At 58.5% G+C, this 17448-nt stretch overlaps 4 protein-coding genes across 4 annotated transcripts; 3 read left to right on the forward strand and 1 right to left on the reverse strand.

The window, feature by feature from the left end:
• Positions 1 to 1548: 1548 nt before the first annotated feature.
• HRG_01482 (mono-functional DNA-alkylating methyl methanesulfonate n-term domain-containing protein) lies at positions 1549 to 2180 on the reverse strand (the record flags this gene model as incomplete). The annotated part of the gene is made up of 2 exons (XM_044859953.1): positions 1549 to 2032; positions 2086 to 2180. 2 exons carry the CDS (start codon positions 2178 to 2180, stop codon positions 1549 to 1551), a joined length of 579 nt encoding a protein of 192 aa, XP_044726353.1.
• A 3179-nt stretch (positions 2181 to 5359) lies between these two features.
• HRG_01483 (tc5 transposase DNA-binding domain-containing protein) lies at positions 5360 to 7758 on the forward strand (the record flags this gene model as incomplete). The annotated part of the gene is made up of 3 exons (XM_044859954.1): positions 5360 to 5882; positions 6983 to 7076; positions 7425 to 7758. 3 exons carry the CDS (start codon positions 5360 to 5362, stop codon positions 7756 to 7758), a joined length of 951 nt encoding a protein of 316 aa, XP_044726354.1.
• A 1485-nt stretch (positions 7759 to 9243) lies between these two features.
• HRG_01484 (Ribonuclease H-like protein) lies at positions 9244 to 10947 on the forward strand (the record flags this gene model as incomplete). The annotated part of the gene is made up of 1 exon (XM_044859955.1): positions 9244 to 10947. One exon carries the CDS (start codon positions 9244 to 9246, stop codon positions 10945 to 10947), a length of 1704 nt encoding a protein of 567 aa, XP_044726355.1.
• A 2680-nt stretch (positions 10948 to 13627) lies between these two features.
• HRG_01485 (RNase H domain-containing protein) lies at positions 13628 to 14455 on the forward strand (the record flags this gene model as incomplete). The annotated part of the gene is made up of 3 exons (XM_044859956.1): positions 13628 to 13800; positions 13848 to 14242; positions 14295 to 14455. 3 exons carry the CDS (start codon positions 13628 to 13630, stop codon positions 14453 to 14455), a joined length of 729 nt encoding a protein of 242 aa, XP_044726356.1.
• Positions 14456 to 17448: the final 2993 nt, after the last annotated feature.

The following is a 17448-nucleotide window of genomic DNA, read 5'->3' on the forward strand; positions in this document are numbered from 1 at the left end:
ACAAGCCGAAAACCCGGTCTGGCCTGCGCTCGGGAAAGAGGCATGACAAGAACGCCACGGCTTCTGGTCCTAGACGTGGGATGGCTACATCGTGTTTGTCGAACCAGCCAACAAGACTGCGCACATCGAGGTCCTGGGTCTTCTGAATACTAAATGACCTCGTGTGATTTCTTTCGAGTTCACTGAGGAGTTCACATAAGAGGTGGAATGTAAATGGCATGTTGACTGAAAGATTTGTAGTCGAGAACTGTTCAACCGGAGGATGGCGAATGTATGAACTATGAAGGAATGAGTCTGAGCACAAGTTCTGGGATGAGCAGAGTGGTCGAGTTCCGGTTTATATACACTGTCCTCCTCGCTCCGTTTCTACTGAATCTATCACCCTCGGCGAACTCCGACTAGTAGCATGCGGATGGATTGCTCCGTCTGATGACGACGTCATGAATCTCGTCGCTGCGGCTGACAGCCCTTGCGACATACCGGTAAGCACCCACTCTGCCTTGCCAAGTTATTTGTCATGACTGGATTCGGCATCTCAAGTTCGAAGATTGTGGTGTGACTACCGACCTCGCAACGCAATAGTCATTCAGCGGGATCTTCCATGAACGATGCAGCCTTGGTCGGTTGTATCCACAGTCACGCCTTGTGACGGCGCCGGGAGTGCTCGGTTCCCTAACGGTCTCACCCAACCGTGACCATGAATACTAACTTGGCGATTAGTATCTTGTTCAAGGCTGCAGTCAACATGTCTACGACCGGAGGGGGCAAGATGCCGCATGCCGCCTCTTCATGCATGCATGAGTCGGAACGACACCCCTGGTTTCACCGGTCCAGTCTGGCAAATTTCGTGCCAGCTCCGCGTCGTGGAGCATCACTTGTTGGTCTTGGGTTACGGATGAAGCCAATGAATGGGGAAGGTCGGTGCAGACCCATGCCGTAGCGAGAGTGAGCTGGTTATCCCTGGGATCAGGGCAGGCACTCTTTGGAGGAATGTGGGAGGGGAAGTAGTTTGTGAGCAAGGGGCCAGGGTCCTGCAGCTCTTCCTCCAGGACGAAGAGTGTCAAAAGGAGTGGCTCGGCAATGCCGAAATCTTTCACAGCCCCTTGCTGCGGGAGGCATGACTGGTAATCCCAAGCGGAGAAGCGGGCAGATGACTTGACAAATAGGGAGGCGTTCCCATCCCTCTCGATGGCTCTCTATTCGTACTCAACTCGAATCAGAAGCTAGCTAAACTTCCTCCAGGTATCTATTTGCGCCATGGGATCCCCACTCATGTTCAAGCCATATGCCCTTGTGCTGCAAAGGCCAAAGCACAAGGGCTCCTGTACTCAAGAGATGCCACAGAGCAAGGCCACCATGTTCGTTCGGTATCTAGGTCAGGACTACAACGCTGCGCTTCTGCAAGCTGATGTGGGCCGAATGATTGCATGCCTTTTCTATATAGAGCTACTTTCGGCGCTGGCTTTTTGTTCGTTCCCTAGTGCGTGCGACCTCGGTGTTGTCTTTCCCCTGGCCCGCCGATACTTGCCCTGACCAGGGGTTTGTAAATCAGAACGACACGAGCTGCGTCTTGTAGAGAAAGGCGATGCGCGGGTGTCCGGTGCGGCTGTGCAGGAAAGTGCTGGCCTTCATCCACACCTCGGTGAGGCGGACCTGGTCGAGGGCGACGAGCTTGGTGGTGGCGCCCTTGCGCGAGGGCAGGCGGAAGACGTTCAAGAGGCCCTCCCAGAGGTGCATGGCCATGAACTTGGCCGAGGGGTCGACGAGGCACTTGTTCTGGCTCTGCGAGTGGCGCATGTAGTGCTCAGCCGTGTCCTCTATCGTCTGCTCGACCGTGTCGAGCTGGCTGGTGTCGGGGTTCCAGGCCACGTTGAAGTACTGCAGGCGGTCAGTGGCGATGAAGAGCAGGTCCATGTCGTGGTCCTTGGGCCGCAGCCGCTGGAGCATGGAGATGATGCCGTAGATGAGCTTGGTGTGTAGGCACGTCATGCCGTCGTCGGTGAGGCGCCATATCTCGAGGCGATTGGCCTTGCTGGCGGCCGCGCGTCAGCAGGCGGCGCGCGGCGGACGGGGGGAGGCACCTACGCCAGCACGAGGTCCTCGTGATTGGGGGACAGGAAACGGATGCGCAGTGCATGGCGGATGCTGGTGGGCTTGTGGACGGGGGCGACGTAGGCCATTGCTGGCCGCCGCGTTGCAGGGAGGGCGTCTGGATGGGGGGAGCTCTCGCGGAGAGCTAATGGAGCGCCGTCATGCGCCTCCGCGGCGGCGTCGGGCGAGATTGGTGGTGAGGCGAAGCTGCGCGAGATGGGACCGACCCTGCCCAAGCTCCGTCACCAAGCCCACTGTAAGTCCCGGGGGCTGCCCCGCCGTAGCCGCTGGCCCCGCTGCAATCCAGCTCACCGGGTGGCCAGCTTCAGGTACCCCCAATCACGACGGGCTCAGGGACATCCAGGTCTGGCGTCCAACATCTTGATCTCGGAAAGCGTCGAAATCACGACCGCCAAAATGGCAAATTTCAGGCCGGCAGCGCCAAGACTTTGTCAAAAGACCACGTCAACTGACCCGAGTCGCCCGAGAATCTACACCTGCAGAGGCCGAAGCAGCTCGTGGCCGAGCCGAGCGACGACGAGAAGACGGTGCGGGTGAGCGCCGAGGTGCCCGTCAAGGGCCTCGCTTGAGTGCGACGACGACGACGACGGCGTGGTGTTTCCGCGTTGTCGAGAATGAGCAGCCAGCACGGGTCCGTCTCGATTCGCTCGCGTACGGCCGTCAGCAGCTCCTACCCATCCAGACTACCCGCCAGGCCCAGCCTCTTCGCAATAACCTTGTAGTCCTGCGTAAATGTCGTCTCATTGTCGGTGTGGACCCAGAACACTGAGCAGGCCGGGTCGCGGCTCCGGCGGTAGGCATACTCGAGAGCGATCTGTGTTTTGCTATTTTGGTCGGCAGACTTACCCAGAGCCGCAGAGGCCCGAGAGCCAGGAATCAACTTGAATCTATATTGCAGCATGTTGGCTTCACCGACGATGCGCTCCGCTCAGTAAACAGGCGATGAGATCAGGTTATGGATTCAGCGCGGCGGCTTCAACCGTCCGCAGCTAGGCATCCACTCAAGACCACACCGCCAGTCGTGTGAAGGGAAGCATCGCAGCTACTGACACCGGACACCACGTGAAGGTCTGCTGCTTCGTCCTGCTGCTTTGCGAGGCAGCATCCGGTGTGCTCACCGGAGGCTAGGGTCTAAGCACCAGCAGGGCATGAAAGCTCCTGGCAGGTATAAACCCACGCAGAAGGGCATTAGCTCCGGCAGGGCATGGCAGCTCTCCGCAGGGCATGAGCTCCTGGACTGCGGTAATGGCCGAGGCGCTTATGGGCTCCAGCAAGGTGCAGAGGCACCTCGCAGGACACGAGTTCTGGACAGTCGTGAGAGCCGAAGCGCCTTTAGCTCCATCAAGGTGCAGAGGCACCTCGGGACACGAGCTAATGGACAGCCTTGAGGCCGAAGCGCTTATGGGCTCCAGCAAGGTGCAGAGGCACCTCGCAGGACACGAGTTCTGGACATTCGTGAGAGCCGAAGCGCCTTTAGCTCCATCAAGATGCAAATGCACCTCGGGACACGAGCTAATGGACAGCCATGAGGGCCGAGGAGCATGAGCTCCTCGACAACCCTGAGGAAGAAGAATCAGGAGACGGAGAGGGCGCCGATGCCGATATTAATACCATGCTTCGTGGCCGCCCTATCCGTCGCAGTCGCTTCCTCTCGGCGAGACCATTTATGGCTCTGCCAGAATTCTGACCAGCTCTGTGCCCGCGCATGACTGAGGCGGCGCGAGGCAGAAATAGAAAGCGCAAAAACGGCCCCTCTCCCCCGCCCAACGCCGTCGGCTTTTGCGAGGCGCCCCCATCAATTACCGCGTCCTAGTGAGGCGCTCCGTCCAATTTTTCACGTGGTCGTCCGGTTCGTGACATGCAGATCGCTGATGTGGAGCTTGTACGCATATGCATGTGGCAGGGGCATGCGTCGTCCAATTCTTGACATCATCACTGTAGCAGGGGCATACGTTGTCCAATTCTCGACATGCAGATTACTGTGTCAGGAGCGTGCGTTGTCCCGTTCTTCGCGTGGCCATTGAGCCGCAGCTGATCGTCGGTTTCTTGACGCCGTTTGGTGGCATCTCTCGCTACCGTGTCGTCCGCTCCTGAGGTGCCGATCACTGATGTGGAGCTTGTAAGCGGATGGGGCCCGCTTCGTCCGATTCTTGCCGTGCAGATCACTAAGTTAGTGCGGGGTAAGGTGCTGGCGTGATCCAGACGAGCAGATCACGCATGCGGATGCAAGTCCAAATTGGGCACAGCAACACGTCGTCATGGGGAGCCACTTAGCCGTTTGCGTGCGCATTCGGACTCACAGTAGCCGCAGGACCTTCAAGGCCGTGTCCATTTATCCAGTTGGGGCTATTGCCACCCTGATAGACAAATAAGGTACGCGTTCTAGATTTGTCCAGTTACTGGTGGGGTGAGGTCGATGGAGGGAGGCATATGTGGACGTGGCTTTGACCCTTGTGCCTTTGCGGCCCGTCATACAGTAGAGAATGCAAGTCAGAATGGGTCACAGCAACAAGCCGCCGTAGAGACTGTGGCGAATGAATGCGATGCCTCGCGCGGCCAAATCACGCCAGTTGCGGCCAGTGTCTCCTTGTCCAGTTGGAGAAGCAGCAATGACACTGAAGCAGCCTTCTTTCGTAGTGTGGGCAAAGGATGAGTGAGTTCGCGGGTACTCATATTGTCGACGACCTGCAACTGGGGGTGCGGGAATAGCACCCCATGGCGGCAAGACGTGAACTACTGTGACTCATCCACCAACACCACCAGAAACTCACCCCCGCTGCCAACCCCAGCCCCCAAAACCTCCCTTTTTGGAAGTCATGCTTCAAGGCCACAAATTCCTTGCGCTGCTGCGTCGTCCAGTTCCTGACGATCTCTGACAGCTTTACGTAAAGCCCATGCAAGGCCACTTCTGGCCGCCTGCAGCTGGGGGGAGGGGTGGTAGTAGTAGTAGTACCATGCCCCACCCCCCTTTCGGTAACACCCACCTTTCGGTAGCGCATTAGGAAATATCCCCACCAAAACCCATCAATTTCACTTACACCGATTCCAGCCAGCTTTGAAGATATTCACAAGCCGTCACTTGGAGTAGATAGAGGATTGATTGAATTCTACTTTTCGATGGTTGAATGTTTGTACAGGGGTCTGTGGCCTGTGCGTACCTTGCACGCGAAATTACCATCCAACCCCCTAATCTCCTTCCGCCTCCTGACGATGATTCTTCTCGTTATTCCTCCACCACATGACCAAAATGACCTTAAAGCGGCCTCGGAGTATTTATACGGAGGATATTATGGCTAATGCGATAATTGATGTCACAAAAAACGGCTTGTCGCAGTACCGCGCCGCCCAAAAGTATGACATACCTCAGCAGTCTATTTCCGACAGACTCAAAGGCCAGGTAGCCCTGGCTGATCAGATCCAGCCTCGTCAACTCTTGAGTAAGTCTCAGGAAGCTCGCTTGGTTTCTTGGATCCTCCGCCAAGAGTCTCTCGGCTATGCTCCCTCCCACAGTCAGATCCGCGCATGTGTGGAGGCTCTTATGAAGCAACTGAACAACGACCGGACAGTGGGGCGCAACTGGGTCTCTAAATTCATCAATCGCCATCCGGACATCAAGAACAAGCGTGGGAGACGTCAGGAAGCTAACCGATTTAATGCTTTTACGCCTCGTGCGGTTCACTGGTTCTTCGATATCAGGGAAAAGGAGTATGGATGGATTAAACCAGAAAATACCGTGAATGTTGACGAAGGCGGTATTATGTCTGGCTTTGGTGAGTATTTGGCTTGTCTTTCATTACTTTTACTAACCAGACTCTTTTTGCCAGGTTTGGATAGTCTTGTGGTTGGGAGTGCAGACCCAAAACGGAAGGCCCTTCTGAAAGGGCCACAGTCCCGCAACTGGACCTCATTTATTGAAGCTATCACTGCAGACGGCCGTGTCCTTACCCTGGCATTATCTTTAAGGGCAAAGAACTTCAGAAACAGTGGTTCTTGACGGAATTCGGCAAAATAGCCGACTGGCATTACATAACGTCGCCCAACGGATGGACGGACAACCATATCGCTATTGAGTGGCTTGAGAGGGTCTATTTGCCCCAGACGCGACCAGCCGATGCCTCAGATGCTAGACTGATCATATTAGATGGACATGGAAGTCATGCAACGGTGCGTTTCTTTATCCACCTCTGTAGGAATTACCGTTAACCGGGACCAGGATGCATGGATGGCCACATGCTTTTTGAACAACGTTTATTGCTGTTACCTTCCTGCCCACTGCTCTCATGGCCTCCAGCCGTTAGATAACGGTGTATTCAATGCCTCCAAGGCAGCTTACCGGAAAGAACTTCAGAAATTGACCTGTTTGACCGATTCTGCGCCTGTTCATAAGGTCAATTTTATACGGGCATATGCTAAAGCGCGCGAGGTTGGAATGACGGCAAAGAATATATTGTCCGGCTGGAGGGTCACTGGGAATTGGCCGATCTCACGATCCAAGGCATTGCGGCATCCAGAAATTCACGCGGACATTGTAGAGACGTCTCCAAAGTCCGCGCCATTTTGGGTTCTGATGATACGCCAAGAAACAGCCGCCAGATTCGCGATTTCGGAAAGAACAAGACTCCTGGTACCCGGAGACGATACGCCGTGATAGCTAGAGGCTTTGAAGCCCAAGAACAGACGCTTGCCGAGCACAGCAACAGAATCGCGAAGCTAGAGGAAGAAGTGGCCCGGCTGCAGAGAGGCAAGAAGAGGAGAGCAATTCCTGAACCCGAACAGACGGTTCATGACTCTCAGTGAAGCTTTGGTGGCTGAGGAAGCCATCCCCAAATTAAAAGCCGAGAGATAGCCGTTGTGCTGAATTCTGACACAGAGGAGGAGGCGGTCTCAGAGGTGGAGACAGCTTCAGTGATCGAAGTCAAGGTGGCACCGAAGCCCTTCCAGTCACCACCAGATCCGGGCGAATGGTAAAAAAGCGCCGGTACATATAAGAGCGTCCATTTCTCTACGGAATGATATAATTTTTGTGTTTATAATGTTAAGTTCTGATCATATTTCATGTAGTTCAAATGGTAGACTTTTGGTGGAGAATTTTTCAATTGCGCTACCGAAAGGTGGGTGTTACCGAAAGGGGGGTGGGGCATGGTAGTAGTAGTATTGATTGGGGATAGTTAAATAACCACCTCCTCCCACTAATCTGCCACCCCAAAGTGGGTCAATGTGGCGCACCTTTGAGGTAAAGGTGGCGTAACGCCAAAACCTCCTTGGCACACAAGGCACGCCGCGCAACATCACACAGTCAGCCGTAAGTGAAGCTTTTCGCGATATCTTAACAACGCCTTAATCGGTTGCAACGCCGTTATCACCGCCGCGCCGCCCCGTCACGACCGTGCCACCCACGTCACCGTACCACTTGCCGCTATGGAGTCCATGAGCACTGTGTTCTCTACCACCTACGAGTCCGAGGCCGAGGCTACTCGTGCCTGCAAGACCGTAGGCTGGGAGATCGGCTTTGGCCTTAGGCGCCGGAATGCGAAGCCTTCGGCTCGTGCGCCGACCTCTGTGTTCTGTGACTTTGATACGATGGAGCGGCTTGATGAGGCTAACGCCCTTGCGCTAAGGGAGATGGCGAAGGAATGCCCTTTATAGCCCTTGTAGTTATAGTGCTCTTGAATTGACGATGCGGGTCTAATGACTCCTAGAAAAGTGGCATTTCTATGTTCTATGCATCGCGGCCGGCTTCACTTGCGTTGTGTGCCTTGGGCATTGTGCCTTGGGTCTCGTGTGTGCACTGGGGCCGGCCGGACGTTGTGTGCGGCGATGCGCCACATTGACCCACTTTGGGGTGGCAGATTAGTGGGAGGAGGTGGTTATTTAACTACCCCCTATTGATTACCGTCTGGGACATCCCTATAAGGGCAAAAGACGTGCTAGGCTAGAGAAGACTAGATACATAGAATATCCCGAGTACCTGGACTAAGGACCGTGTGTAGCACCTAACCACTCCATCTAGCAATTCTGAGGCTCTGAGGCCGGTCGGAAATTCGGGCCCTTCCCCGTCAGCGGGTTCCAGGCACGGCAGTGAAGCCGTAATAGTAGTCAGTCTTTGGCCGAGGCCGGGTGACTGAGAAAGCCCACGAAGTCATGGGCCGGCCGCAAGCCCTCGAGGAGGGCCTACGGGGCAGAAAGAAAAGAAAAGAAAAAGGAAGCAGAGAGTGTAGCAATGTTAGTCGGGGATTCGCCCCGATGGCGATTGTCTTCTCCGCAGGAGCGTTCGATCCGGGGCCACTTCGTGGTTATGACAGTCGGCGAAGTCCCCGTGCCTGCTCCTCGTAGCAAGCAGGTGGTGGAGGTGTTGTCGATTGGTGTGCAGCTCCGGGGACACCCGGTGAGGCCTTGAGCTCTAGGCTCTTGTAGCTCCTCAGGGCCCCGCGGCCCACCAGTCCAGAGAGTCGTGGCCGCTGGGCGGCAGAAAGGCCGCAAGGCGGCAAGTTCGGAGCCGCGAGACGGCAGAAGGAGGCAGAGCCGCAAGGCGGCAGAAGGCGAGGCCAGCCAGTAAAGGCGGCAGAGGGTGCGAGGCAGCGCGAGGCGTGCCAGGAAGGGCGAGAAGAAGTCGGGCCGCGAGGCGGCAGAAGAGGTCGGGGCCGCGAGGCGGCAGAACTCGAGGCCAGCCAGTAAAGGCGGCAGAAGAAGGCGATGCCGCGAGGCGGCAGAAGGCGAGGCAGCGCGAGGCATGCCGTTATTCGAGACCAGCTTCCCAAGAGGAGACGAACTCTCCAAAGTCTGCCTTTTGCTTGCTAGAGCCCCGTTAGGGCTAGAGAGGCAGAAGCATGGTCGGGTGACCTGAAAATAATTATCCACTAACAGGCTGCTAACAGCCCGCAGAAGAGAAGAATATTTACAGGGGAGAGTTGGGGGGGAGGGGTGGTAATGACGGCCCCACGGCGGCAAGAAGTGGAACCCGTGCCACGCCCCACTTTATTGGAACTCGCAAGCTCGCACCATGTCACGGCGACACACACTCCCTTGTATTCTTACTTTCTTGGCACCATCTGTTAAGGACTTCGCTGTACACAACACACATCCGCTAACAAGGGCGTTTAACACCACGCTCAGCGCAAGCTGAGGGCGGCGATGGCACCCAACCCCGCGGACCAGGCGCGACTGCCGCCCCAGGAACAAGAGCCGATGACTCCACGAACGCCCCAGGAGCTAGAGAAGCGCTCCTCCGGCAGGCCCCACGCGCGGGTCTTGCCGAATTACTGTTGCCACGACGCGCACAGCAACCCGACGACTCCATTCGGCTCCACGAACAGCGACAATGCCCACACCGACACCGACCAGCTAGACGCTGTAATGGGAGACGCAGCAGACGAAACCGAGACCGACGAGCCGGACGACCTGCCCGAGGCTCAAGGCCCAGCAGTAACGGTTGCCCACGCGGCAGAGAGACTTATCGCCAACCAGATGGAAGCACAACAGGCAAAGCTGGCCGTCTTCCGCGCATTCTGCACCGCCTTCGACAAGACGGCTGCCCAGTTCAACTCGGGCCACGCGCTCAGCTTCGCGAAGGAATTCTCGCGCGGCTTCATTAGCTACTGGGACGACGCGCTCAACGGCGCGCCCACACGCGCCGGTCAGAATGTCAACAGCCGCCACGGCAGAGACGGGACCGCACCGACCTACGCCGCTATGGCCCAGAAGGGGATGGCACAGACAAGGGCCCCCCTGCCGGCACGCCTCGGCCCGAAGCCCTGGAAGGCGCCTCCGGTCCAGCCGCCTAAAGATGACCTGCGTGTCTTCGTGCGGCTCGACGACAAGTCCCCAGCATGGGGCTATCAGGGGCATGCCATCAGAGCTCACGTAGCTAAGACTCTCAACCTAGGGACAGAACGCATGCCACAGATCGCCCGGGTTAAGACTGGATGGGCTATACGGGCCTCAGACCGGGAGGCGAGGGACCTGCTTGTGGAACGGCAGGACGACTGGGCGGCCCGCCTCGGGGCCGTGGCGGTTGAAGGCTTCCAGAAGTGGCACACGTACGCTGTGGCGGACTGCCCCAGGCAGCTCACGGATATCTGGGGGGCCGCCGTGGACTATGACCAAGCTATCAAAGAAGAGATCAAGCTCCAGACAGGTGCCGAACCAATTGATGTGCACATTGCTAAGAGATACTCCGAAAGCTCCGACCAGCCCACTGTGACAATGATTGTGTCCTTTCAGGCGGCGATACAGAGGAGATGGCGGCTCTTCGGCACCAGCCGACTAGCCCGACTGATCGCCAAGACCGCCCGGCCCGCGCAGTGCGACACCTGTTGGGATTATCACCCCGCTACGCCTGCGACCGAAAACAAGCCTGCCGACGATGCGGCGGGAAAGACCATCGCGATAACGACTGCAAGCAGCCGGAGAGGTGCGCGAACTGTTCCGGACCCTTCCCGGCGGACCATAAGGAGTGCCCTGCCAGACCCAGGCGCCCACGGCCAACTCGTGCGGCTCTCCAAGATCGAGAAGTACGCCGTAAGGAAGATCGGCTCTCAGCTATACCGGCAAGCCAATATGGAGCTCGAACGGGCCACGGCGACCGCCTCCCCAACCCTCCCAAGGACCGACCCGTCGCCCTGCATGAGAGCTGCCGAGGCCCGCCTAGGCAAGCAACAGGACCAGCAGCAGCAACAGCAGCAGCAACAGCAGCAGCAATGTCGACCCCAGCGGCTGCCCCCCACTAGCGCGCAGGCGCCAGACTCCACAACGCTCCCTCCACCACAGGAAGACAGATCCGAGTCTCCTATGAAGAGGCGCCGACGAAACGTATCCCTGGACCCCTATGAACAATAGGCCCCTAACACTAACAACTCGCGACAGGAGGACGATCCGAGTTCTCCAGGCCAACGTGGCCAAAATAGGGGCCTATCATAGCATAGCCCTACGACTAGCGGAAGCAGAAGACTACGACGTCGTGCTCATCCAGGAACCGAACGTTTGGATAGAAAAGAAGGCGGAGCCTGCAGGACCCAGACGCACCGCTCCTTCCACGCATTCGCCCCAGAACGCGCCTGGGAACCGGATCAGGCCCGAGAGTGATCTCGTATGTCCGGAACCACCCAGATATACGGGCAGAGCAACTCTGCCCCGCCCCTACGCGTGATATCCTGTGGCTCCGGGTAAACAGCACCCTTATTATCAACTTCTATCGACACGCGAAGACACCCGAGCCACTCGACTACCTCCTCCACCAGCAGGACGTCCCCGAGAGATGCCTCATCGCGGGCGACTTCAACGCCTGTCATTTCTCCTGGCAGCCTGGAGCCCGGAGTGCGAGGAACGGAAGGACATCGCCCAGTGGGCGGCCGACAAGGGCTCGGACTGCTCACCACGCCAGGCGAGGCCACACGCCCGCGGAAATACCATTGATCTAGCCTTTGCCAATATCCCCTCTGCTGACGCGCTTATCGAAGAGCACCTTCATACCGGCTCGGACCATTACACGATCAGCATTAAGCTCCCGGCGGATTCCCCCAAGGACGATAGCTAGACCAAGGGTAAGCTCCGAGGAAGAAATGAAGCGATTCGAGGAACTTGTGCGGGCTGGGGCCACAGCACTACCCCGGCTGGCCGTTGAGCCCAGAGGCCTGGAGAGGCTGGCCGAGGCGCTGTCTCGCCTACTCCAAGAGGCGGCCGACGCAGCGGGCCGACGGCCCAGGAAGAACGCGAGAGGCACCCCATGGTGGAACGATCAGTGCGCCGGTGCAGCGGCCGAACTAAGAGCTATGCGGCGGATCTACCCCACAGGGCACGGCAGAGAGGTCCAGACTGCCCGGCGGGAGCTGCGCCGGGCGGTACGGCGGGCTAAGAGACATTTCTGGCAGACTGTTCTAGAAGGCGCCGAGAGCAACCAGGATATCTATAAGATCATGCGGTGGTCGAGAAACCCGCCCCCTTCCGGGGCCCCGCCTATACAGGTAGGCGACCAGGTCTTCGAGACCCAGACGGAAAAGGCAAACGCGCTCCGAGTCGAGATCCTAGAAAGGCGCGGGGCCGCGGACGACATCCCGGACCCCTGGGCCCCAGAGGTGCTGGCCCCAGGAGGACTCTCGACTGCAGCGTCACGCTCGCGGATGCGGCATGCGCCTGCACCTCTACGGGCAACACCTCCCCGGGGATCGACGGCATCACGGTCCGAATGCTGCGTCGCGTCTGGAACCACATCGGCGAGGCGGTGAGGGGACTATATGAAGGCTGCCTACACCTGGGCTACCACCCCGCTTGTTTCCGCGCAGCAGAGGTCGTAATGATCCCTAAGCCTGGCAAGAGGGACCTGTCTATTCCGAGAGGCTGGAGGCCGATTTCTCTCTAGCTTGCCTCGGCAAGGGACTCGAACGCCTAATAGCCCGGCGCCTGGCCTGGGCTGCGATCACACAACGAGTCATCCACAGCCAGCATGCGGGTGCCCTGCCCAAACGTTCAGCGCTCGACCTAGCGCTAGCATTGCTCCACGACGCGGAGACGGCCCTCACCGAGGGGAAAGTCGCCACGCTAATCACGATGGATATACAGGGCGCCTTTGACACGGTTCTGCGGAACCGGCTCCTCCTACGCCTACGGAACAGGGCTGGCCAACAAACCTGGTCCGGTGGGCAGGTTGCTATGGAGCAGAGATCGGCCAGAATACGGCTCGAGGATATAACGACGCCGACAACCCCTGACGTGCGGGCTGCCACAGGGCTCCCGGCCTCCCGATTCTCTTCCTCCTCTATACAGTGCCCATCTACTCGATAGGGAACCGAACTCGCGCTTCGGCTACGCAGATGACGTGGCCACCCTGATCCGGGCCGGTCCCTACAGGAGACGGCCGCCCGGGCCACGCGCGCCGCGGGTGAGCTCATCCAGTGGGAGCCGATAATGGCGTAGTGTTCGACCCGGGCAAGACAGAAGTCATCCACTTCACGAGACCGAGATACAAAGGGGACCTGCCGTCGGTCTGGCACGGGTCCGTAGAAAAGGAGCCACAGCAGGACCTGCGCTGGCTCGGCGTCTGGTACGACAGAAAGCTCTCATTCCGCACGCATGTGGAGAAGTGGGCCGCGAAGGCGATGACGGCCGCAGGGTTCCTCCAGAACCTCTCAAACACCCGGCGCGGAATCCCTCCCCGGTCGACACGGCATGCGGTCACGGCCTGCGTCCTCCCGATCCTTTTATACGGCGCCCATGTATGGTACCCGGGGGCGCTTCGGCCTGTGTGGGGGACTGCCCGCTTAGTTCCGTCGCGGATCACCTACCTGAAGAATAGGATCCAGCTGACCTTAAACGTCGCGATGCGCGCCATCGCGCCCGTCTGGTGTACCATGCCCATTGTGGCCTCCACCGAGAGACCGGGATCCCCCCTGCCACGCTGCTCCTCGCAGACGCTCAGAGACGCGCCGCGGTCCGTCTACGCTCCCTAGATGAGCGGCACCCCTTGACACCCCGTATGAGCATCCTCCCAACGCCTGGCCGGGAGCTAATGAAGAGGCACGGTATGCGGGCCCCTCGCGCGGCCCAGAAGCAGCACGCCTCGAGACTCCTGCGTCTTCACCAAATGACGGCCCATGCTCCGAGGCCCCGACTTCTCCCCCCAGCACCCCCTCAGCCCGACCCGACAGGGGGCGTAGACAAAACGCAGGCGGCGAGAGACTTCAACTCGTGGCTCCGGTATGCCCTGAAGATACCCTCATCGTCTACACTGACGGCTCGCAGAGCGAAGACGGCGCCTGCGGGTATGGGTACTCAGTGTGGCTAGGCCCCAGCGAAGTGACCTACGGCAGCGGTCGGGTCCTACTCGCTGAGGTCTACGACGCAGAGGTGGAAGGCGCCCTCGAGGGGCTTCGAGCGGCACTCACGTGGTCCCCCAGGACCCCGGACCAGCAGTGCCGGATAGTCGTCTGCCTTGATAACTCTGCGGCTATAAGAGCCATACGAGGCAGCCCATCGATCTCGTCGCAAGCGGCGGCGGAGAAGTTCGCTGAGGCCGCGGCTCGGCACGGAGACGTCAGGACGCGCTGGTGCCCCGGCCATACGGGGATCGCCGGCAACGAGCGGGCCGACCAGCTAGCAAAGGAGGGCTGCCGGGCCTCGGCCCGGACAGGCCGCCGACGTACGCGAACATCAAGAGACAGGCCAAGGCTGCGGCCAGGCGCGACTTCCAGGACTGGTGGGCCGCGGGGGCCCCGAGCAGCTACAAGAGCCTAGGGCTCAAGGCCTCGCTCGGGTGCCCCCCGGAGCTGCACACCAAACGACAGCACCTCCATCACCTGCTCGCTGCGAGGAGCGGGCACGGGGACTTCGCCGACTACCACGAGAGGTTTAACCACGAAGAGGCCCGGATCGAATGCTCCTGCGGGAGGAGAAAATCACCGACACACCCTTCTACTGCCGGAAGGTAGGTACTCGACACCGCCTAAGGCCAGCCCCACGGCGGGCAAGGCTATCAACCAGGCACTAGGAAGGGGATTTGACCGGTTCCTCGGGCTAGTAACGGAGGCAGGATTCTTTGATCGGATTTGCCACCGCCACTAGCTTGAGGCAACCCCCCAACCTAATATGTACAATTCTCTCTTTTCTATGTTTTCTGCCCGTAGGCTCCCCGTGGGCCTACGGCCCAGCTGACTGCGTGGGCTTTCTCAGTCACCCGGCTCTGACCGAAGACTGACTAATATTACGGCTTTACCGCCGTGCCCGGAACCCGCTGACGGGGGAAGGGACCTGAGAATCCGAGCGGCCACAGAGTCCAAGAATTGCTAGATAGGGGAGTAGAAGTAAGGAAGGCGCGACGGGTTTCCGGCGAGCACCCTCATCTTGTACTATACCTAGCCTAGCACGTCTTTTGCCCTTATAGGGATGTCCCAGACGGTAATCAATACTACTACTACTACTACTACATGTCACGGCGAGCGAAAGGGGACTGCAGACAAAGCTAGCAAGATACTCTGTAACGAAAGAATACTAAGATGAAGAGGAAAGAAAACCACATAACTCCTAACGCCGTGACCTCCTCATATCCTCCCTGTCGCTTCGGACCTGGATGACGGGGCTGCCCGTACCTACCGTCGGAGCTGCCCGTGCCCGGAGCTGCCCGTGCCCGCCCGCGGGTTCCGTAGTAGTCCCCAGGTGTGTCACGGTAACCCAGGGGTCCCAGGTAGGGCCCTGACACTACCCCCTCCTTCCGGAGAGCTCGCCCCGAGCTCTGACCAATGCCGTAATGCCAATACCCAGAGACATACCTACTTCGTTACCCGCCGTCGCCTCATTTTTGTGTTGTCTTGCCGTTGAGTCGGGAGGTCGTCATCTGGTGTGTCTAGGGCGATTTGGTCCGTCGCCGCTGCTTGATCCATGCAGCTAAGCGGCCCGGAGGGCCAGGCTTATCGGGGTGGGCGTTGTGGAAGTGTTGTAGGCTAGCGGAGCGTTTTGAAGTTACTCGCTAGATACCAATCTGGGTCCGGGTCCCAACCCTTCCAACTAACCTGGTATTGCAGCTTTCCCTGGCAATCCTGGATGCAAGGACTTGGTCGATCTCCCACTCGGATTCCCCTGTATGACTACCGGCGGGGCGGTTCGTAGGTCTGTCCTGGTACCGGATCCGAGGGCGCTTTAAGTAGTCGGCTAGCGTTAATAACCCGGTGGATTTTCATCGTTGGTGGTAGGTCCAATTCGAAAGCGTTTGGCCCCTTAGCCGATAAGACCCGAAACGGGCCTAGGTAGGGTTGATCCAAGCCGTCCCGTTGACCAGTGTCCCTTTTTCAGGTATACCAGGTCGCCTACCTCCCAGTCGACCTCCCTACGGCGTTTATCCGCCTGCCGCTTGTATTCCGCCTGCTTGGTGAGTAGGGCTTCCCTCGCCCACCGGACCCCCTCGGCGGCCCGGGAGGCGAACTGCTGCGCCGCTGTTCGCCCTAGCTGCTCTCTGGGGGGGGGCCGTCGCTGTGGGTGGCGCCACGGACCAGTCGAACGACATTCGGGGTAAGTATCCCATCTCAAGCTCCGCAGGTGCTAGACCGATGCTCTCGTGTGGGTGGGTTGAGTGTGCGAAATCCAAGCAGGGGAGCATTTCGGACCAGTTATCCTGGTAGTAGTCTAGATAGGGACGGAGCTTTGTCTGTAGGAACTGGTTTATTATCTCGGTCTGACCGTCCGTCTGAGGATGTTCGGCCGTAGATAGCTTCATCTTCGTCCCCACGAGGCGACAAAGTTCGTTCCAAAGCTCGAAATAAACTGCGGCCCGCGATCTGACGTAATGGTCTCCGGTGCGCCGTAGGTCCTCCAGATATGCTCGTAGAAAAGCCAGGCCATATCCTGCGCGGTACAGGTCGTATATGTCGGTAGGGAGAACGTCCTCTTGCTCAACCGACAGACCGTAACGAAGACCGCCGTATACCCCTTCTTGTCTCGTGGCATTGTCTTAAAGTCCATAGAGATGTGCTGCCAGGGCGCTCCGGAATTGGCAGTGGCTGGAGTAGTCCTGCTGGTCGGAGGGGGAGTCTTGGGACCGCTTGCAGTCCGCGCAGTTCGCGCAGTAACGGTCAATAAAACCTCCTATCCCGAGCCAGTAGTACCGTCTCGTTAAGATCTTCCTCATCTTATTCCGGCCGGGATGTGCCTGACTTCGCGGACGGTGCGCCTCGTGACAAAGGGCAGTCCGTAGGTTCGCCTCGTCGGGGACGACTAGTCGTCCATCGTAACAGAGGAGGCCACTCTGGACTTGGAACCGGAGTCTGGTATCTCTGCTTGCTCCCTTTCGGAGCGTAGCGAGGGTGAAGCCCGGTTTGCCTGGAGGATCGCTTCGATAAGCTCGAATCCTTCCAGTAGGCACCCATCTCTAGAGTTTGGGGTCTCGGCTTGTCTTGCGGAACCGGGGGTATATATGGCAATAGTAGGGTCGTCTCCGCCTGCGGCGCCTGCGGCTATAGCAGCCCCTCCCGTCGTGCCCCCTGCAAACTGAGTTGCTGGGATTAGGATCTGCGAGCGGTTCAACTCCTTGAGCGCCTTCTGTAACTGCACGTCCTGGGCCTTGCGGGAAAGAGCGTCGGCGACGACGTTTTGCTTGCCCGGGCGATAGTGGATTTCGAATCCAACCATAGCAAGGGTCTCGATCCATCGAGCTTGCCGTGCGTTTAGCATCCTCTTTGTAGCGAAGTACTGGAGGGCTTGGTGGTCGGTGAAGATCTTGATGACTCCGGGAGCGACTAGGGATACAAGGGCATCCATTCCTTCAGGCACACGATAATAGCCAGGAGCTCCTTATCGTGTATCTCATAGTTACACTCCGCTGCGTTCATCGTTTTCGTAAGGAACGAGACCGGGTGC

This window comes from Hirsutella rhossiliensis (assembly GCF_020360975.1).
Source record: "Hirsutella rhossiliensis strain HR02 chromosome Unknown scaffold00001, whole genome shotgun sequence".
Taxonomy (NCBI): Eukaryota; Fungi; Ascomycota; class Sordariomycetes; order Hypocreales; family Ophiocordycipitaceae; genus Hirsutella; species Hirsutella rhossiliensis.